This window comes from Arachis ipaensis, chromosome B8 (genome assembly GCF_059453495.1).
Source record: "Arachis ipaensis isolate K30076 ecotype BB chromosome B8, ASM5945349v1, whole genome shotgun sequence".
NCBI classification, from domain to species: domain Eukaryota; kingdom Viridiplantae; phylum Streptophyta; class Magnoliopsida; order Fabales; family Fabaceae; genus Arachis; species Arachis ipaensis.
This window is the reverse complement of record NC_142443.1, coordinates 7,433,545-7,455,654: the sequence shown is the minus strand read 5'-3', so window position 1 is coordinate 7,455,654 and position 22,110 is coordinate 7,433,545. Positions and strand designations below refer to the sequence as shown.

Genomic DNA, 22,110 nt, shown 5'->3' with positions numbered 1-22,110 from the left:
ATCACGGTGCCATATCTCCAATCGTCGCTGCAACTGCGTCCAATCGCCATCTTCGATAGTCGTTCCATGGCTTTTGATGAGGGTGTGCAAACTCAAGTCTTGGTGGATTGGGAAGGGGCTTCCAAGGACGAGACCATGTGGGAAGACTTGGAGGAGTTGACGAGGTTATTTCCTGAGATCAACCTTGAGGACAAGGTTGTGTTGGAGGATGGGCTAGTTGATAGCTCCACAATAAACTCAATTATCGATCAGGCTCCAATTGAGGAAATTGGGTCAACTCATGAAATTGAACCAGTACAAACAGTAGAGCCCAAACCAATGAGAACCAGAAAAGCCCCATCTTGGATGAAGGACTTTGTTAGTAAGTAAAAAATAGGGTGCAAAACAGGGAATTATTTCTCAAGGCTGAGTTGAAGAATTAGTTAAAGGAGTTTTATAGAGGAGAGGAATCAATTCTGTTGCGTAAGAAATATATTTGTAATATTGTTTGCACGGAGTTCATCCCTGACTCGAAAAGGAAATTATCTTTGACATTCACTCTTCCATCTATTTCCATTTCCATTCAATAATAATCATAATCTATACACTTCTTCTACAGCCTTAATAATTATATTTCTACATTATTCTGCATTAACTATTGGTTGTCTATCAAAAAATAACTATTTATATAGTTAACCACAAATAAATACTAATATGATTCTCAAATATTTTTATTTATTTCGAAGGAATTGTTGAAATTGAAGATATTTAGATTGTTAGACAACTTGTTAGTTGGGTCCTATATATATGTCTATAAAAAATATTTGATAATAAAAAAATTAATAAAAGTAGTCAAATTTGTTTTATTTAACATTCATTAATTTAATAATAATTAATAAATATTAAATAAGACAAGTTCTTTTTATTTTTTATTTTTCTAGTATTATTGTATTCCTATATATCCTATAAAAATCCTTTAAAAGAAGGTTCATTAAGTACTGGATTTTTCACATAGCAGCTCTTAGGTTCATTCAAATTTTTCATGCGTGCCTTATTACAAGAACATCCCGTTTGTATCTCACTTCTTTATCATCTTTTTTTCAGTTTATCTTACATTACATGTACACACACCAGTGCATATTATTTGACTTACTATCACACATATGTATCGAGACAAACAATTTTCTGATATACTCATTGCAATCTACATGTGGTCATTTCAAATTTAAAAATCAGTGAGTCTTTATCATATAATATGATATAATAATAAATTCTATATATTTATTTTTTCCTCTATTAAATATTAGGTATACTTTATATAATAAATTGGAATTAGAATTAGAATTAGATTAGATACTATATTATATAATATTATAGGAAATATATTACATATATTATATGATTATTATATGATTATATAATAATAATAATAACATTATACGAATGATGATGATGATGTGAAACCTAATGCACAATAATAATGATTAATTCTATGCTTATATATGTTGACCCATTAGCTTATAAGGCAGAATTTGAGCCTAACTCAAGTATTAATTTTATCCCATTATTTAAGTTATATAGATAGAATTTAATAATTTGGTAGGGATAAGATTAAGAAACTATGTTAGAATTAATTACTAGAGTTTTGATCTAAATTTAGCATAGAGTTGGTATGTAATTAAGCTTTTAAAACTTCTAATTAAAAGTTTAATTTGTGTTAGTGTGTGCAATGAAAGTTATGTGGAAAAAAATAACAAGTTATCAATACTTTAAGATACAGAATTATTAATTAATATTGATTACTATTTATTTATATAAAGCATGGCCATGTAACCTTTTATCGTAGCATCACCATCAGTACAATTTATCATGATATCATCGTACCGTATATCACAAATAACTGTAAGTAGCTACATATACAATATAATAGAGATAAGAGATCACCCAAGTTTGTAAATACTTCGATATCCGTCTCACTTTTGAAATATCACTCCGAAGGACTTTGTTTCTGGGTTGGCTTCCTTCCAATAAGGTTTTCTTCTCACTACAAAAAAATATGATTAAAATGGCACTAATATTAAGGCGGTTTAATATAACCGCCGTATTATTCCCTCGTTTCACCATTTTTCTCTCATGCCATAATGCCTATGTTAAAAGTGCTACATTTTGGCATTTGTTGTACCCGCCACTCTCTCCATTTATTTTATTATTTTATTAATAAAACTAAAAGAGCAGATGAGAGTGAGAGAAAGTGATGCTTTTAAACATATGAGAGTGAGAATACGAAACCCTAACAATCGCGCTACCATTCATCTCCACAGCGAAGCCATTGTTGCCTCCGATTGAGCTTTTGTAACTTGGTTCTTTGGTCTCGATCTGATGTTTGTCACCGCCATAAGCGATGTCGTTGTTGCTGGCCTCCGATTGTGCTTCTGCGATTTGGTGTTTCTTCTTTGTGAATCACTAATTACTAATTCGATCTACTTCATCTTCTTATTTGAATTTTTCTAATTAGATGTTCATATTTTTTGATCTGGTTCATGTCTATAAAGCTGACGAATTTGTTGCTAATATATTCCCAGTCGCAGATTTTTAGTTTTGTAACTGATTTTTCATTTGATTATTAGATCTCTGTTTGTAACTGATATTTTGTAACTGATTGCTAATATTTTTCATTTGATTTTTAGTTTCGTAACTGATATTTCGTAACTGATTGTGATATTTGAATTATTAGATCCATTTTCTAATTCTCAGTTTTTGTTTCAATGTATCGATTAGCTTCCAAGCTAGCCTCCTCCATCACTTCATCGACCTCAAGGAGCGTTGTATAAACAATTACACTCTCCTTCTCCATTCTTCTTTCTTCCGTTTATACGAATTACAATCTTCATTTTTGTTTGTGTTGCTGGAACAGATACGCTGCAGGGTTATTTCAAGTAGAAACTATACGAGCAAAGACATCAACTTTGGCGTTGGAGCTCGTGTTGCAATTCTTCAGGGTATTCTTGAGTTTGTTTGGGATTGAATAATGAAATTGACATGATTAGTGTGAAAATTTACTTTATTTAGTTATTTTTTTAATGTTGTTTTTTGGTTGGTTGAATTAGGGTCGTAATGTGATTATTGAGAAAAGTTATGGGAACCCAAGGATCACAAATGATGGTGTGACAGTAGCTAAGAGTATCAAATTTCAGGATAAGGCTAAGAACATTGGTGCTGATCTTGTTAAGCAGGTTGCCAAGGCTACCAACGCTGCTGCTAGAGCTGGTGAATTTACTTTTCATTAAGGATTTGTGTTTTCTTTGATGATATTGCTTTAGTATGAATTCTAGCTGAAGCAATTTTGAACTCAGAAGGAATTATTTTCGATCATGAGGCATCAAGTTATTTATTTATTTTTAAAATAAATGTCAGAATGTATTTTCCATGATTGTTCAAGTATCAAAAAATTTTAAGGTATTTTTCCATGTTGTTCATAACTTAGATCTATTTATCTAACAAGTATATATTTCTTATGTGATTCCAGGTACAACTTGTGCAGGCAATACTGACAGAAGGTTGCAAATCGATTATAGCTGGTGTAAATGTCATGGATTTGCGTAATGGAATAAATAAGGCAGTTGATGCTGTAATTACTGATTTAAAAAGCAGGGCAGTAATGATAAGCACACCTGAAGAGATAACCCAGGTACAAGCGTCTTTCAAAAAAAATTCCTCTTTCTGAATGAATTTTTGCTTAAAATATTATGAAGTATACTCTTATATACAAACTGAAGTATACTCTTAAAATATTATGGAATTTTTGCTTTCTTTGGAAACAGATAATTCTTGAGATTATGTTTGTAGAGCAACTAGAATTACTATTGTGGCTGAAAAAGAAAATTAAGATGCATGTTTGTACTCTGAGTTCAAGAGTATGTTCTTCCTTCTTAGACTGAGATCTTTTCTTAAGCATAAAGTGTTCTAATTGTTCTTGTTTCATGGTTGACAGTGTATTATTTTGGTAGGGAGAATGAGTTATGTTACCAAATACTAGTGAGTTCCTTCTTGTATATATCTATCTAGCCAGTTTTATTCATGATTGTATTCTTACTATGATCTGTCTTTCATCTTCTTCTTTTTCAACTCTATATCTGTCTAGCTAGCTAGCTACATTTGATTTATTATTAATATTGTACCCATTCTAATAATAATATATATAATACACATTCTCATGTCCATTTACCTTACATTTTGCAAGATCTTTTTACCCAACATAAATTATCTCTTTGTTAGGACTAGGGTGTGTTTGATTTTATACAAACTGAGGTCCGTGGTTTAATCTTGAACTATGCCACATGGTTTCTGGCATTTTCTCTGTCTCATGAATAAATGTTTGTGTTCTCTGCTGACATTAAACCATTATAAGAGTCAAACAATGGACGCAAGGTCAAGATAGGAGTTGGAGTTGGAGTCTCAGTTGGCGTATTATGTGGCCTTCTCTTAGCATTCTGTTTGATATGGAAAAGACGAAAAAGGGCCACTCTGAAAGGTAAGAGTTCTCTGCTTTTCTTGAGCATAAAGTAACTTCTTGAATTATTATAATTAAGATTAATTAATAACTTGTCTTAAGATCATGTAGAGACTAATGCAGCATTAAAGGATCAGTCCATGGAAGAACAAGAGGAAGATCCAGAGGTTCCATTATATGACCTAACAGTTATAGCTTCTTCCACTGATAACTTTTCACACAAAAATAAGCTTGGAGAAGGTGGTTTTGGACCTGTGTTTAAGGTAATTAGACATATGAAGCCACTTTTCTTTTTAACAATCTTAGAATAACAAATGAAATTCTCTTGTGTCTCTTACAATATTTGAAATTGATAAATGGCAGGGAACATTAGAAAATGGGCAAAGAATTGCAGTTAAGAGACTTTCAGCTAGTTCCGGACAAGGGATCAAGGAATTTAAAAATGAAATTGCCTTGATAGCCAAACTTCAGCATCGTAATCTTGTAAAGCTTTGGTTTCTAATTTTGTGTTTTTCTAACTGGTTGTCAACTGTCAAGAAGGCTTAGGGTGTTCGTTAGTGGGTACCTTCTTGAAATCACTTGTGAATGCATCCCTGGTTGCCAAGAAGGTTTTCTCTCTCTCTCTCTCTCTCACTCTCAAACACACACACACTCTACTTTCTCTCTCTAAATATTGTTTTGTTTATGAATGTGCATATGTGTTATGTGAGGGTTAGTCTTTTTTTATATACATATTTAAATTGTATGTTAAATATATGTGAATGCTTTTTTGGATCTATATAGTCTTTTTGTAATTATATACTTCTTTGTATAATTTTTTCAAGAATTCCATCAGAACAAAATCTTCCAACTAAAATGAAGGTATTTCAATCACATAGGCTGATCTGCACATAGACTGTAAGAAGTTTTTTAAATTGCAATCACATAGGCTGATCTGCACATTTAGCTGTTTATGACATTTAGCTCCGAGCCACCAGGTGCTCATATCCTTTTGTGAATTTATAGTGATACCATTCTTTGCAGGATGACATCAGTTCAGGAGCAAATTTGTTAGCTTCAGTTGAAATCCTTGTGTCTGGAGTATGCTTCTTGAAAGATTTTGTGAAAGATTTTGTGAAAGATTTTGTGTTTCCATCGTTGTAAATTCCTTGATTCTTCATAAGCATCAAGTGGAGTTTTTGTGTGTGCTTTTTTCTGCAGCCTATTGACAAATAATCTCTACTTGATTCTGGGATATTTTGCTGTCTCATTCATGTTCTAAATGCCCTTCTAAATCCTGATGTAACTAGTCAACGAGCAAATACTGCTATTGATGATGAAGAGCAGTTGGTATTGCAAAAAGATTATAATGGTGATATTGGGGAAGGGCGCCGACTTGAGGTTCCTTTCTCTCCGTACTATATATATTTTATGCGTGTTTTGTGTTTCAATGCACGAATGGGTGGTATCTAATCATGTTTTAAAGATTTGAATTTTTCTTGTGTGTGACAAACTTAGGCCTAGCAGCCTTTGTTAATTTGTTGAACAATGATTTGGGCACTAAATTCTAATTGCTATTGCAGCACAAGGCATAATCACTGTATTGCAGTAGTTCGTATAGCAGTTCCTTTATCTATAGAGCATTAAGCATAAAATATAATAATACTGATAATGGATTATTGGGGACAAAAATAAAAGAAAAGTTATTATTAATTACCCGGCAGCATTACAGTGAGGGTAGCACTTGCTTGATCTTCATTCCATTCATAAAATGGTTCAAAATCTTGATAAACATGGTTAGGTGCTACTGATGATTGTGCCATCTTTTATTTTTTTATGATAATTTTTGCTATTAGATTGTTATGTAATTATGTTATTATTATCTCTTATGTTGGAGAATGAAATGAAAGCTCTAAGAATCGTTACTTATAAACACTTGAATAAATGGATATAATGTAGATTCCTCTGATCCATTTTTTTTAATAATTATTATTACTTTCTTTTCTTACAATCCTTGCGTGACTTTTTGTATTGGAGATGCTAAAACCTCTGAAATAAAATTGGTTAGCTTGTTTTCTTAGGTAAAAGAAACATTTGTCGTATATTATTTTTTATTTGTGCACAATCTCACTTAATTTCAGTTTTGAGATATCTTATATATAAACAAATACTGATGAATCAATTTAGGTTCTGATTCTTTTTAGTTATTTTTAATATTGAATTGTCATTACTAATTTTTTTTGGTACTTTTCCTTGGCAGATTACTGATAATAACTTGGAACAAAGATTTTACAAGGATTTACGTAATGAAAACTTGGCTTCAGTGAACATTGTCTTGTGTATATATAAAAAATTGTTATAGTTGTAAATTTATAGTTAGAAAATCATGTTATATTTGATACTTTGTATACGAATTATTATTTTTTATTTCCAATACTAAAAAATCATATATTATGTTTAATACTTTGTTTATGAGTTATATAATATTTTGTTTATGAATTATGATTTTTTGTTATTGTGAAATTTTAATAAAAAAATTATTTGTGTAACGCGATAAAAATGACTGTAAAAATTGCCTTTTAAACGATAAAAATTGTCACTTTTATCCGGTAAAAAGGGCAGTTTGTAGCTGCCATTTTAAACAGCATGAAATGTCATTTTAATTCGGTAAAAATGGCGGTTTCAAATGCCATTTTAACTAATAAAAATGCCTTGTCAGGGTAAAAATGGCGGTTCAAAATGCCGTTTTATCCTGGTAAAAACGGCGGTTTCAAACGCCATTTTAACCAACCAAAAATGTCACTCTACTAAGGTAAAAATGGCGGTTCATAAATGCCGTTTTAACCAGCAAAAACCGCCGTTTTATCCTGGAAATAACGGCGGTTTGAACCGCCGTTTTAACCAACAAGAAAATGCCATTTTATCTGGAAATAATGGCGGTTTGAACCGCCGTTTTAACCCAACTCAAAAACCGCCGTTTTATCCAGGTAATTGTGGCGGTTTTTCGAAAACCGCCGTAATAACCAAATGGCGCTTCAAATTATGGCGGTTTTTCTTGAGCGCCATTCAAGGTAATAATGGCGGTTCAAACCGCCGTAATAACCCTAAAAAACCGCCGTAATTACCAAGTTTTTTTGTAGTGTCTCCGGTCTTTCTTCTCCAGGAAATTATTAACATTGATGATAATATAACTTTTTTTTAAACATTTCTTATATTCTTTTGAGCTAATTTATATTTAATATTCTTTTGATTTTAAACTATTCTTTTATTGTGATGACAACCAATTAGTTATTCGAATTTCATTTGTTGACCATACCATACATTGAGTTTCTGACAACATGGATAGCCTCAACTCTTACTATCAAGGACGATACTTTTATATGGAGGTCAACCCCAACTTAGTATGTAGCTACCTCAGTGAATAGACAAAATTTTCATTTTTTGTATCAAGCTTATTTTGACTAGCATCATATTGTATCATACATTTAACGCTTGATACCTTCTCTTTTGAAGGAGATGGGTGAAATTCCTTCGACATTCTATAGGAGATTTAAGGATGCACTACCAAACTTGATGACATTTTATGATTCTACTAGCAATGAAGTTGATGTGGTCATTGAGAAGTTCATTGAACTGCTATAATTGTTACCGGCTACAATAACCTTGCCGCGATTTATGGCCTCAAAGAATGGAAGTTGGTTGAGTGTCTGCTACGTTGGCCAAGACAAATTCCTCATTGTTGAAGTGAAGGACCACAACATGCGAACCAAAGAGCTGTGCACCCACCGTTGAAGCTGAGTGTGGACATCAAATCATCAATACCTGTTTCGGGGAATCATAGAACTATCTGATGATGAGACTAATGCGACTCCGCGGCTTGAAACTTCTGAACCTATCCAAGTTTCACATATAGTATACCAATAACCTGATGTAGCTATGGATAATTCCAAGTGGGATGATGCCATTGACCAACTCCAACATCTTCCAGAATCTGTGTTGAATCTATTGACCTGCATTGACCCTTCCACATATTATGGTCTCGAACCTTACTTTAATAACTTGGAACCCATTGTCAACAACGAGGATCAACATGACCAATTGGATCCAACAAGACCATTAATTTTGCTTCCTGCATTCCTGGCATCTCCATTTTTAGATGTCCCACAGACAAAAAATATATCCTCTGCAGTGACCAAGGAAACAGGTGATAATTGTAACATTAGTGCTGATATTGTTTCAACTAAAAATGCAGGGTTTCCAAATGGTCACAGCCCTCCACCACCGAATCCTAACAATGGCCTTTCGCCACCATGTTTTCCAATCATGCAAGACTTTTATTCGGTTGTCAGGGTGATATCTGAGTACTAGTCAAAACACTATTCTATGGTATGTCTCTGCAATTCATAAATATTATACTTGCTCATATTGAATGAAGTCAATTTCCTTGCATCTAAGTATCTAATAGCCCACCATTTTATACCACTTTCATTTGGCAGCTACTTTCATATGCTTTCTCTTTGCTTGCGTTTCCTTCGAGGCCTGATTTTGTTCGCGTTAGAGGGTTACACAAGCCACCAATCATCATGAAACTTCGATGGAGGAGCCTTAAGTCATCAGAAGCCTTTCTTACCAGGGGTTGGAGAAAATTTTCAGTCGACCATGACCTAAAGTGTGGAAGTGTAGTTCGTTTCTGCATTCCCATTAATAAAAAAATTAAAAGTATTTTAATCAACCAATTATGTGAAATTGAATTTAGCAAGTACATATGCAGCATGATAAGAATCGTAAGAATTTTTGTTATTTCAATGTACAATAAACTGATGATTTTTGCATCGAGGATTCAAAATGTTATTACATTTCACATGTAGTATAGCCTTAAATTAATTACATGTGGTAAGAATTATGTGCAGATAAGTTCATCGTAAACACAAAATATTTTGGTCATGAAGTTTTGCTTATGAGGTAAAAATGGAAGCAAACATAGAATTTGACAGAAAAAAATCCTGAATTTAAATTTGAAAAAATGCTAAGATTGTAGAGTTGCTAAGTTGGATATTTTTTGTAGAACTAAATGAAACAAAACAAAACATTAATTGTTTGTTAACATTTATGATTTGTGACACTAATTAGCATAGCATGGGATAATCAAATAGTGTTTGGTGTAATGCTTTCACTGAAATAAGTTATTGATTGCTAAAATACGTCGTAATTGATTATTAGATTGGAAATTTTTTTTCACGAGATTGCATATTGTATTCATTATTTTAATTTTTTAGCCTGAAATTTTAACAACATATTTTAGTTTATATTTTTAAATATTATTAATTAATTATTTGTTAAGAATAATAAATTCTACTATTTTTTAATTTTTTAATATATTACAATTAAAATAATACAAAAATAAAAAAATATCCATTTTGGTCTTTAAAATTTTTTTGAAGGACCATGAGAATCTAGCACAAAAAAAACTCTTTCTGGCCGTTCATCTTTAACTCAAAATTTTTTTGAAGGACCATGAGAATCTAGCAAAAAAAAAAAAACTCTTTTCGGTCGTTAATCTTTAACTTTGTGAGACTAATTAGTCCATCCATCAACGATCTCTTTTAAGTTAACAGAATATATCTATATACGTGGCACGTTAATCAGTTAATCTGTCCACTAAGCACCAACTAGGATTGACAGTTTTTTGTTGAGGGTCTTATTGTCTTTTGGTATAATTGTTAGAAATCGTTTAGAGTTTTTTCTCTATTTTTTGTTATCCTTTTCATATGCATTGGCTAAATCTATGGGTAAAACACAAAAACAAAACAAATAGAAGTCAATATTACATGAATGTCCTAAATGCAATAACATTACATAGCTGTCTTGTTTGTATTTATATGTTATATTCGATTTACACCTTCTTAAAATAAATTGAATCAATAAGATTCAAATTAGTATAGAAAGTTGTAAATCGAAATATACAGCTTCGATTTAGTAGGGTTAAAACGTTGAAATTAGCTAGCACATAGTAAATCAAAACAATAGACTTCAATTTAGGCCCATAAAAACAAGTGACTTTGATTTACAGTCCCTAGTAAATCGAATAGAATAGCTTCGATTTAGAGGTTACGTACATCATAGCTAAATCGAATGAAGTAGGTTCGATTTACTATATATACACCTATATATACAATTCGAATTCATTTGTTTCGAATTACAATTCACAATCTCCTCCACCCTCAAAACGCACCCTAGAAAGAAAAGTTAGGTAACACCACAAGATTCAAAACTATGAAAATGGAGAATGTAAGAATCGCGACTAATTAACCGCCTAATTAGTTAATTAATATTGCCCAAAATAGAGTCCAAAAATTTAGAGTGAGAATTTGAGGATTTAAATATGATTTTTGGACTCAGTAGATTTTTCTGAGTCAAAAAAATATATTTTCGACGAAAAACCAAGAAAAAAAAACCCCGAACCAGCAGCCGAACCGATTTAAGTCTGCTTGGTACTGTGCGAGAAAAGTTTAAAATAATCAAAAACCTTAGGAAAATATTTAAAGTCGAAAACCGGGTGTTAATTTAAAGGTTTAGCCCAAAGTTGGGTTAAACAGGCTAAAAACACTAACAGGTTGGACCGGGCCCAAGTTGGACCCAAATCTAACATATATATAAACTTAAATGAATCCAAATGAGTTCATTTACACCTCCATTACACAAACACACAGCTGCATGAGAAGAGAGAAAGGAGAAGAGAAAACATTATTTACTTCTCACTTCAATCCATCATATCTCGAGCTACAGTGCTCCGATTCGCGAGCCATCGGCAGCTACGCGAAGCTCTCTCTGAGCCCGTCATTTCTATCTAAGCATTGTGGTAAGTTTCTCGAGTTTCCTTGCCCAGTTTTCGTGCCCTTGTGAAATTCAAATTTTTGAGTTTGGTCTTGAGTGAAATCTTGTGTTTTGGGTGTTTAGGTACACTCTAGCCCTTGATGGATATTGGTTTTGGCTTCCAAAACTGTTGGGCAAGGTAAGAGCTCTTGAAACCCTTGTGAGATTATGATTAAATTGAGCCCTAGGTTGATTAGTGATGATTTGTGTGTATATAGCTTGATTATTGTGAGTTTGGAAGCTATTGGAACTTGTTGGTGCTTGTTGAAGTGGAATTGGAGGCTTGCTTGTGGTTGAAAGTATAGATTGTGCTCAATTTTGAGTTTTGGCATATTGAGAATCGGCCAAGGTATGGTTTCGGTTTTCTCTATGTAGTATATAATATTCATGGACACTTAGGCTAGTGACCCATAGGATAGGTTTGAATTAAAATGGTTGTTGAGTTGTTGAATGTTGAGGTATGATGATTTATGATGAATTGATGAGCTTTGGTTATGTTGATGAAAGTGTTGTATGGTATTTGATGATTTGGAATGATTGTTAAATGGTTATATTGATGTTGGTAGTTTGATATGGGAGATTGATAAATTAATGATAGAATGATGATTGGTGAGTGTATTGGTGGGAAAATTGTTGTAATGTACTATGTTTGATAATTGAGATTGAGAATGATGAAGTGTGATGGAAAAATTAGCGTGAATAATGAATGGTGACCAAAAAGTGTAGATTGTGTTGTAATTGGAGGATTGGTATTGTTTTGGTTGGATGTAGTTTGTGAAAGTTGGTAAATTGAGATTTTGTAAGTGTTGGTAAAAGTTAGTTTTTGGTGAACTTTGAATGATCATAACTTATGCCTCAATTTTCAAAATTGGTTGAGATTTGTTTAGAATTAAAATTCATTGAAAACTCTTTACATCGATATAAAGTTTGTAAAATTTGGATTTATGTAGAGGAAGTTATGATCATTCAAAGTTGGTGTTGAAAATCTAAAATTCTGCAAAGTTGCATAATTTTGTGATTGCTGGTATGTGCACACACACAGCCTTGTGTGCACGCACAACCCTGCAAAATTTTGAACATATGTGCACGTACAGACCTGTGCGTACGCACAGGCAGGGAAGGGCTTTCTGTTTACAACGCTAGCACAGCTTGTGCGCGCACATACCCAATGAGGATTTACAACCTGTGTACATGCACAAGTTGGGAAGGGTAGTGTGTTGAGGGCGCTAGCACACTTTGTGCGAGCAACAGACCTTGAAAATTTTGGCACCTGTGCGTACGCACGCCTCTATGCATACGCACACTTTTAAAAATCTTCATGGACGTGCGCGCGCACACTCCTGTGCGTACGCACATGCCCTGTTTCTCAAACTTAAACTTTTCAACTATTTCACCTTCTCAACAAGATTGTAAGCTTCTATGACACCATTTTAAGAGTTTTGGGTATGAGAACATGGGAAATAAATTAAGAATTTTAGTTGATATTACTATGAAAAATTAGCAAACGGAGGCTTAGGTTTCGGGTGTACTGAGGATGGGTTTGATGGCGTGTACAGGATGATTGGTATATGAGATACAAACTAATGAACTGCTGAGTTCAGAATGGAAATGTTGATTGACAGTAGTTGGAATGAGTCGAGGACTCGGAAATGAAAATATTGATGTGACAGTGGTTGAGATGAGTCGAGGACTCGAATGTGCAATGATGAATCATTGATGTATTGAAAATATTTTCTAAAAAACCACTGAACTACTGTTTTGTATTGAGATTATGAGACGCTATGCACCTGGCAGGGACGGTGGTTAATCCCGCCTGTCGAGGTAACGGCAGCAGCGTAAGGACGGTGGTTAATCCCGCTTACGTTGAGATGTGAGGTCTGAGGCAAGAGTATCCCGCTCACATCCCTTCGGATCAATAGAATGTGTAGGCACAAAATCCTAGACAGTGATCCGAGCACTATATCTCGGTCCCAATGATGATTCCGAAGGGCAACATCTCCATGGAGGTGTGTCGGGTTGGCAGTTGAACCGACAATGTGATATCACAACCAATAAGACAGGCATTCATCATGTGCATTTTCTATCTGTTTGTTTGCTTTGTCGACTTGTGATTGTATGCCTAATTGAATAACATGCCTATTTGCTTACTTGAATTACTTGTCTTATATGCTTCTACTTGTATTGTAATTAATTGTGATTTCTACTGGGATTGAGGAGGTTCGGAAGGCGGTGGCGATGGGATCGCATGGAGAATAGGTTGGTGAAGGCTGTAGGACAGCAGTGTTTAGTTAGGATAGAAATCCCCTAAGATAGAGTACCTTGTTTAATTATGTTAAGATTTATATAATTATGCTTTATCGTTTTAGTATGCCTAAGATGAATCTTGTGATGGATATGAAGTCTAGGATTGCCTTTGGCGTCCCGGGGTCTTATATCCTACATCACTGGACACTGTTACCATACTGAGAACCTCCGGTTCTCATACCATATTTCTATTGTATTTTTCAGATGCAGGTCGCAACCCACCTCGGTGAGTTACTTGGATGGTGACATAAGCGGAGGATCCTATTACTCTTAGAGTCTTTTGATTTATTTTGTTTATATATCTCTCACTTTTGTACCTTTGCTTTTGCCTAGAGGCTTGTATTGAGAGAGAAATATTTGTATAAGCTATTTTAAACTTCAGATTCTGTTTGTCTGTATATATGACTAGACGGCTTAAACTCCGCGAGCCGTGGCTAGATTTTTATGATATTATACTCTTATCTCTTATTATACTATATCTATATCTTGTGCTTTAAGTTAGTAGCTCCGTTAGCACGTTTTGTACTTTTCAAATCCTGATTTTGAGCTATATCATTCATCGGGCTTCTAGATTATATTAATTCTTCCTATATATTATATGTATGAGCTTAGAACTATCGTAACCTTTGATTGACCTTGGCTTTACGACGCAAGGTAAAGTTTAGGCTAATTAGGGTGTTACAGAGAACGACCTGGATCGTATCTATCGGTTGGACAGAGTTGCCTATATTACTGGTGGTATCAATGAAGAGGTTAGTGAATGAAATTTTTTTTCAAGATAGATTAGAAATGTTAGTAATATTAAGTCTCTTAGAGTATATGATTATAAACGTTAGTTAGAAATTATAATTTTTAAACTATAAATATTGGTTAGAGTAGTGATTTAGTAATTTGTTAGAATTTTGAAACTACAAATGCTACTTAGAATAGTTTTATAAATAACTGTTAGTTAGAATAGTGATTAAATATTCTGTTAGGATTTATAAGTTTTAAATGTTAGATTAACTAGTGACTAAAAGTTTAGTTAGAATTTAATTTAGGTTAAGTGTTAATGATAATAGTGATTTAGGGCTCGTCTTCAACACTGCAACATTACATGGCATCGTTGCCTATACACTCAGTACCCATCTCGACAACTCATTATATGACTCTTTTCAATCTCTACAAATCTGCGAAACAGCCTTCTGCTTAGCCAACTAAATCCTTCTCTAAGTCGGTTTAAATTCAAAATATGTCTCTACCGTATTCTGTAGTTCCTTGATTGACACGGCAGCATCAGCTCTTATCATAGGCAGTATGAAAGTAGATATAACATGATAATTAAGCTTCTTGTGATCACTAGATATCGATGTGGCCAGACATGTATGAGCTCCATTATACCGTCTTACCTCCCAAGTACCCTTCCGTTGGCAACGAGTGATTCGAATCAACCATGTGCAACCGTTGCTAAAACTCTTTACACTTTCTATGGTACTTGACCTGATTAGATTCTAGCACTCTGTACTCAACTCTGCGGCAGATGCTATAAGCCTTCATGCTTAAGACAACTTCCTCTTTATCTTAAAACTGCTGACCAACTTAGAACTTAGCTAGACTTCCGGTATCCTTTGTATCTTTGGCTCCAAATTCAGATGCTACATCCGGTAACTCATGTTGTGTCATGGCCTCCAAGTCTAAATGGTGGGCTCCACATCATCATCATCATTCCGTAGTACATCTTCAACACCATCAGCTGGTTCTCCACCATCTCCGAAAACCAAAATCATATCAGGAGTATCGGCCATCGCAATAGCAAGCTGATCGAAAAGGTCCATTATCACCTATATGTCCATCACCATTGCGGTTTAGATCAACCGCGAAAGATGGAGATGCCACCAAAATTGTCTCACGTGCAATGACAGGCACAGATGAAGAGACACCAACAAGCATTGAACTAGAGGCTCCTAGCATCGCTAAAGATTGAGGATTGCGGTTCGATTCTCCTGAACTACAAACCACATCTCCAAACTTGGCCAATAGCTCATGGATCCTCACCTCGGAAAACTGACGACGACAACAGTGAAACAAAACTTGTAAATCTTCGTCATTGTATATCACAAAGGAGTCATACTTCACACCATCTCGTACAACAGAAATAGAAATTCTATAAAATAACTTCTCCACCGTTTCATGTCATGCAGAACCAATTTTTGAATTATAGTATTCTAAAACTCAACAAAATTCGTAAAAGGTTTGATAAATATACTCAACGGATTTTTATTAGTAAATTTATTCCCTATCACGTTTTTTTCCTCAATTGTTCCTATATAGTGCACAAGAACTAAAAAACTATATTCCCACGAGTCATTGTAAGTCATACTTTGATAAGGATTTAACTTTCTGCTCGTATTTATATAGGTCAGTCTCATAGCTAATTCAAATATATTAGCTTCGATTTATTACCATTGGCCCCATATATATATATATATATATATATATATATATATATATATATATATATTAAATTCATTAGCTTCAATTTATATCATATTGTGTCTCATATAGTAAATCAAACCTATTAACTTCGATTTATATAATGCAATATACTATTCTAGTAAATCGAATCTATCTATTTCGATTTACATAGAGAAAGGGTAAATCAAGTTCATTAGCTTCGATTTACATAGTTTCATTAACAAAATTGGACATACATGTAACGTTTCTTCTTTTAGGATTATCATATAATTTTAAATGCCATTTCATTTGTTCATGTCATTTACCTTAAATTTATTGTCTAAAAACTGAGAAATATTAGTGATTTTTTATTTTTTTTACTTATAAAAATTAAATAGAAGATATACATATTATGATATTAATAAGAATAACATTGCTGATTGTTGTTATCAGTCTTATCTATTTGTTATTAATTATTCTAAAATATTAAATTTAAATCTTTAATGTTATATCTACATAGTTAGTTAACATAAATATTTTTATTTGTTGTATCTATTTTAGATAAAATATTATATCAATTTTTTATTATCTATTATAAAATAGAATATGCACTTCTTCTAATAATAATAATGAGTTTATGTGAATTATAATGATTAATTTAAATTGGGTATACTTAAGATTTAATATAATCTTAATAGTGTAATATCTTAATAATTCTTTTAAACAACAACAAAAAATTAAAAAATATATCTTTCGTTCAATTTTTATAAATAAAAAATTAAAAAAATAATATTTTTTTATTTTTACACACTAAATTTAGTCAATATAAAAAAAACAACAAATAAAAAAATTCATAAATAACTCATGACAAATTGACAATTATTTCTAAAAAATTACAAGACTTCTAATAAAAAATTTGTTAATTTTAGTTAATATTTAATAAACAAATTAATAATTTAACTTGTTATGTAAATATATTTTATTAACCTAAAAAAATATTAACATAAAAACAAACTAATTTTACGAAAATAAAAATAAAAAAATTATTAAGAGCCTCCTTGTGTTTTAGAATAATCACGAGGCGGGTTTTTTTTTCTCAAAAAAATTTAAGAGCTTAGGTTAGGTGATCCATTAAATAAGCGTGTGAAATGAAGTAAATATATGGTACGGTCATTGTCACAGAGATTTGTCGCCCCAATGACTGCACATGGACCTATGCTTAATTTAATTTAACACCAATCAATAAGTCTAATAAATAAGAAAAAATATATTAATATTTCCTCTTATTTTGATTCCAATGTGCAATGTGCAATGTGCAATGTGCATATATTATTTTTTAGGGAAAGAAATCCGAATTTGGAGTTACTATAATCATATGCATGCTATACTAGTGCAAGTTATATACAATCAAGCTGGTGCGTCCACTTATATCCATTTAAAAGCAGGTATACTATATTTAATATAAATTAAGGAAAAGTCTAAGAAGCTAGCAATTTTTGTGTTTTCTGGCCAGCACTTAACCATCAAAACAAAAACGAATGATTTTCCATCATTAGATGTAATCTCACACCATTAAAAACACTATTAATGGCCAATTGATGGTTACAAAACACCAAAATTGCTGGCTCCCTAGCATTCCTCATAAATTAAAATTGAGAAATCAAGCTAAACATTTGATTAGATTCGCAGAAGCATCCAATTCCTTAGTTCCAATATTTTTAAGCTCTCCCTATCATTTTTTTTTTCTCTTTTCTTTCTTTCCCTTGTTATATATTTGAAAGAACAAAAGTTCTGCATATATGTACATCCATCCAAAACAAAGCATGTGCCTTTCCGTCATTCCTTGTCTGTGGCATATATATCATCATTGCATCGTTATAGGAATTTTACAGTTTTCGTTATACGCGAAATCTTTTATAAAAGCCAAATAAATAAATAATAAACAAATATACTTACTTGAAGTATATATTGTTCATTATGTTAGGAATATTTTCAATTGTGATTTGATTTTCTCTTGTATATTAATTATTAACAAATATGTGAAAGCGTAACCTTAATCAAAATGGTAATTATTTTAGTGATTTTAAATTGATATATTTGATTTCCTTTTCTTAAGGAATTAGTCTAATAAATATCAATAAAAAAATGTTTTATTTTTCTGATCATATTACTTATATACAAAAAAAAAAAAATATTAGTTGAGTTACTATGTTTTTAGATAAAAAAGTAATCATTGTCAGGATTTATGCATTATTATTTCTTATCTTGGTTGCAGGTTTGATATCAATTTCAATATTGTTGAGGATGAACATGGGTGCAATACAAGGGTCAATAATTTAGGTGTAGAACTGACACTCTTTTTAAGAATATTGAAATGGTGGATACAGCTCATATATCATAGATTACATTGCATGACACAGGCACAACACAACAGTCTCTGAGTCTGAGACTGAGTCTCAATAAACATAACCATCAACTAGCCCTGCTTCATTATTTCAGTACATTACTTCTCTGCTCAAAAACAAGCTAACACTCACCGACACCGCTTGCTTCTTTTCTCTTCTTCTTTGGAGAAAAGCTCTAGGCTCCAAAGCAAAAGGGAAAAAGAGAAGTGTTATTATTTTAAGCAAAAGAAAAGTGCTTGCTTGGTTTGTTTTGTTTTGTTTGTTGGTTTCAATTACTTCAAAGTTGAGAAAGTGTTACATTATCTTAGTGAGAGAGGTTTTCAGAGAGAGAGAGAAAAAATGGGTTGCTTCATGAGAGTGTGGTGTCTCTTGTTAGTGGTGCAGATTCTTGTGACATGTTCAATTGGTGAAGATCCTTATAGGTTCTACACTTGGAATGTTACCTATGGAGATATTTATCCTCTTGGTGTTAAACAACAGGTACCCTTTTTTCATTTTTCTTCTTTATTTATGTATTATTGCAAGTCTTTGTTTTGTTTTTGTTAGTTTAAGAATGTTGTTCATCGTTTGTTACATGAATGAAATGGCAGGGGATATTGATAAATGGGCAGTTCCCAGGGCCGCAGATTGAATCTGTCACTAATGATAATTTGATCATCAATGTCTACAATAGCTTAGATGAACCTTACCTTATCTCTTGGTAACTTTTCTTCTTTAATCCATTCTTGATAACCAGATATGGATAACTAGTCTTCTAAATTATTTTGTTGGTATTATTGTAATTACTTATTGATGCAAATTATTGTGATTACCTTGAGAGAGTACATTTGCAAAGTTAGTGTGAAAATGATGCCCGTTTTGGACAAAAAAGAAAAATGTGTCATTGTTTGTTGATTAGGTGATTAGGTGAACATGCCATATGACGTGGCCCCATTTAGTACTAGATCTAGCAAGTGAAATTCAATTTTAATAACTGCTAAAACTATCTATCTTACTTATCTGATTTATGGTAATTGATTGATTCCTCGTATGCAAACACCAGTTCTTTAACCTGATTGAAATATAAAATTGTTGAAAATAATTTGCACTTGTGATGCCAAAATGGATAAACTATTTTTCTTTCTCTTGTAGATTAGAGAAAATAACTTAAGAAATTAAAACTAAATGGTGCTGTGCATTGATGCACATCATCATGAACTTAGGCTGCGTTTATTTACATGAGACAGGGATACAGAGACACAAATACATTAAATTAGTATATTTTGTATTTATCTTGACAGAAAGGACAAAGAGATACTAACAAGAGACATTAACAATGGACACTCGTATATTAAGATGGTGTGATATTTGTATATAGGAATGGAGTGCAGCAGAGAAGGAATTCATGGCAGGATGGAGTGTATGGTACCAATTGTCCAATCCCACCAGGAAGCAACTTTACTTATGTTCTTCAAGTAAAGGATCAGATTGGCAGCTACTTCTACTTCCCATCCCTCGCATTCCACAAGGCGGCCGGCGGCTACGGCGGCTTCAAAATTAATAGTCGCTCTGTCATTCCGGTACCGTTTGATCCTCCAGCCGGGGATTTCACCGTATTGGCAGGAGACTGGTACAAGAGAAATCACACTGTAAGCAGCTTTAACGCATCAAGTTAAAACAGATAAAAAAAAAGTCTTCGATGTAATGTTATATCTGTATTGACTCTTGCAGGATTTGAGAGCAATTTTAGACGGCGGAAGCGACCTTCCTTTCCCTGACGGTCTTATCATAAATGGTCGCGGTTCCAATGGATACACCTTTACAGTTGATCAAGGTATAAAAACTATTTCTCCAAAAGTTTAAGCTGACAGAAAGAAGACTTGACATAAAGAAACTGATTGGTTTACTTGTTTGGCAGGAAAAACTTACAGATTCAGGATATCAAACGTGGGGATTGGGACTTCCATCAATTTCAGAATCCAAGGGCATAAGATGCTGCTAGTTGAGGTGGAAGGCATTCACACTCTTCAGAACACGTATGACTCGCTTGACATCCATTTGGGGCAGAGTATGTCGGTGTTGGTAACTGCCGATCAACCACCTCAAGACTACTACATCGTTGTCACCTCTCGATTCACCTCTCAAGTCTTGAACGCTACCTCCATTTTCCGGTACAGCAACTCGGCCGGAACTGTTGCCGGTCCTGCCACTATTGGACTAACAACTCAAATTGATTGGTCTCTGGAACAAGCTCGGTCTCTGAGGCGAAATCTGACAGCAAGTGGACCAAGGCCTAATCCACAAGGATCTTATCATTATGGTTTGATAAACACAACCCGCACAATTAGGCTTCAAAATTCTGCACCAGTTATCAATGGGAAGCAGAGATATGCTGTGAACAGTGTTTCGTTCATCCCCGCCGATACGCCACTGAAGCTGGCGGATTACTTCAAGATCTCAGGGGTGTTCAGCCTCGGAAGCATCCCGGATAATCCCACAGGCGGCGGGGGTTACCTCCAGACCTCTGTCATGGCTGCTGATTTTCGCGGCTATGTGGAGGTTGTGTTTGAGAATCCTGAAGACAATGTGCAATCTTGGCATATTGATGGCCACAACTTCTTTGTTGTAGGGTAAGTCCAACTAACTTCATTTTCTCTGTTTCTGCTGCAAATACGATTTATATTCTCTTCTTTATAATAACAGTACTAATAATTACTAATATACAACATTCAGAATGGATGGAGGTCAGTGGTCAGCTGCAAGCAGATTAAATTACAATTTGAGGGACACAATTTCTAGATGCACAGTTCAGGTATATCATGGTAAAAATTATGTATAGGCGATTATGCACAATTTTATAATTCAAATTTTTGTGATTATGTATAGGTGTATCCCAAATCATGGAGTGCAGTATACATACCTTTGGACAACGTAGGAATGTGGAATGTGAGGTCAGAGAATTGGGCTCGTCAATATTTGGGGCAGCAATTTTACCTTCGTGTGTATTCTCCTGCAAATTCATGGAGGGATGAGTACCCTATACCAAGTAATGCTTTGCTCTGTGGCCGGGCTATAGGCCATAGCCACCCTTAATAATATCTAAGATCAGTCAACAACAAATTATTCATTTCCATTCAAGGCTTAGCTCAAGCCTTATTTCTTTGGTACCATCTTATATCTATGTTGCTATGCTATGATTGCTCTCTCTTACTCATTGTAAAATCTGCGGCAGCCAGGACATTAGTATTTTTGTTGAATTATATATAATCAATGGATGTGTTTATATACTTCTTTGATAAATTCTTCGTCAAATTATAGATCCCAAAACGAAACAAACTTGTTGAAATATTGCAATTTACTTCACTAGTTCACTTCATCGCCTCAATCCCCCTGCCCCACCCCAAAATCTTAACAAATTATCTTTTAGTCAACCAAAATATTAGTTCATCAGCTCATGATATGATTATTATAGAATAATACTTTACCATAATTTCAAACTTAAGAAAAGTTTGTGCGTGTCTGAGTGATCGAGATAGATTGATCCAATCAATTTGAGTTGATTGAGTAGTCATCACTTAAATTGAGGGTTTAAATTATATTTTTTTGTCAATTTAGCTAGATAAACAACAAAGATTGAGAGTTTAAATT

The 22,110-nt window shown here is 33.3% G+C and overlaps 2 protein-coding genes and 1 long non-coding RNA gene across 7 annotated transcripts; 2 read left to right on the top strand and 1 right to left on the bottom strand.

Moving 5' to 3' along the window:
- The first annotated feature begins 2,226 nt into the window (after nt 1–2,226).
- Nucleotides 2,227–6,929, top strand: LOC107613425 (chaperonin CPN60-like 2, mitochondrial). Of its 5 annotated transcripts, XM_088497166.1 has the most exons (11): nt 2,248–2,421; nt 2,758–2,804; nt 2,894–2,978; nt 3,087–3,246; nt 3,506–3,667; nt 3,971–4,014; nt 4,388–4,510; nt 4,592–4,752; nt 4,853–5,097; nt 5,513–5,869; nt 6,729–6,929. In XM_088497166.1, the coding sequence occupies exons 6-9, from the start codon at nt 3,999–4,001 to the stop codon at nt 5,033–5,035; spliced, it is 483 nt and encodes a 160-aa protein (XP_088353292.1). In that variant the 5' UTR covers nt 2,248–2,421; nt 2,758–2,804; nt 2,894–2,978; nt 3,087–3,246; nt 3,506–3,667; nt 3,971–3,998; the 3' UTR covers nt 5,036–5,097; nt 5,513–5,869; nt 6,729–6,929. The 5 variants fall into 5 exon arrangements, with proteins under 5 accessions (XP_088353295.1, XP_088353294.1, XP_088353292.1 ...); XM_088497169.1 differs by having other exon boundaries at nt 2,227–2,978; nt 4,601–4,752; nt 5,690–5,869; XM_088497168.1 differs by having other exon boundaries at nt 2,227–2,978; nt 4,601–4,752.
- An 11,359-nt stretch (nt 6,930–18,288) lies between these two features.
- Nucleotides 18,289–21,749, top strand: LOC107613782 (L-ascorbate oxidase homolog). The gene is made up of 7 exons (XM_021108743.2): nt 18,289–18,963; nt 19,074–19,183; nt 19,841–20,111; nt 20,194–20,296; nt 20,381–21,092; nt 21,196–21,274; nt 21,349–21,749. Exons 1-7 carry the CDS (start codon nt 18,823–18,825, stop codon nt 21,553–21,555), a joined length of 1,623 nt encoding a protein of 540 aa, XP_020964402.1. The 5' UTR covers nt 18,289–18,822; the 3' UTR covers nt 21,556–21,749.
- On the bottom strand, nt 19,572–20,531 carry LOC148547099 (uncharacterized). The gene is made up of 2 exons (XR_015896748.1): nt 20,392–20,531; nt 19,572–20,089 (listed from the first exon to the last, which is right to left on the bottom strand). It is a non-coding gene; the product is annotated as an uncharacterized LOC148547099 (long non-coding RNA).
- Nucleotides 21,750–22,110: the final 361 nt, after the last annotated feature.

Excerpts from the sequence above, each read along its gene's own strand:
- LOC107613425 (XM_088497166.1), top strand. Across the intron at positions 4,511-4,591 it reads AAAAAGGGCCACTCTGAAAG|ATCATGTAGAGACTAATGCA; the intron begins GTAAGAGTTCTC and ends ACTTGTCTTAAG. Across the intron at positions 4,753-4,852 it reads GTTTTGGACCTGTGTTTAAG|GGAACATTAGAAAATGGGCA; the intron begins GTAATTAGACAT and ends GATAAATGGCAG.
- LOC107613782 (XM_021108743.2), top strand. The coding sequence starts at position 18,823 with ATGGGTTGCTTCATGAGAGTGTGGTGTCTCTTGTTAGTGGTGCAGATT. Across the intron at positions 18,964-19,073 it reads CTCTTGGTGTTAAACAACAG|GGGATATTGATAAATGGGCA; the intron begins GTACCCTTTTTT and ends ATGAAATGGCAG. Across the intron at positions 20,297-20,380 it reads CACCTTTACAGTTGATCAAG|GAAAAACTTACAGATTCAGG; the intron begins GTATAAAAACTA and ends CTTGTTTGGCAG.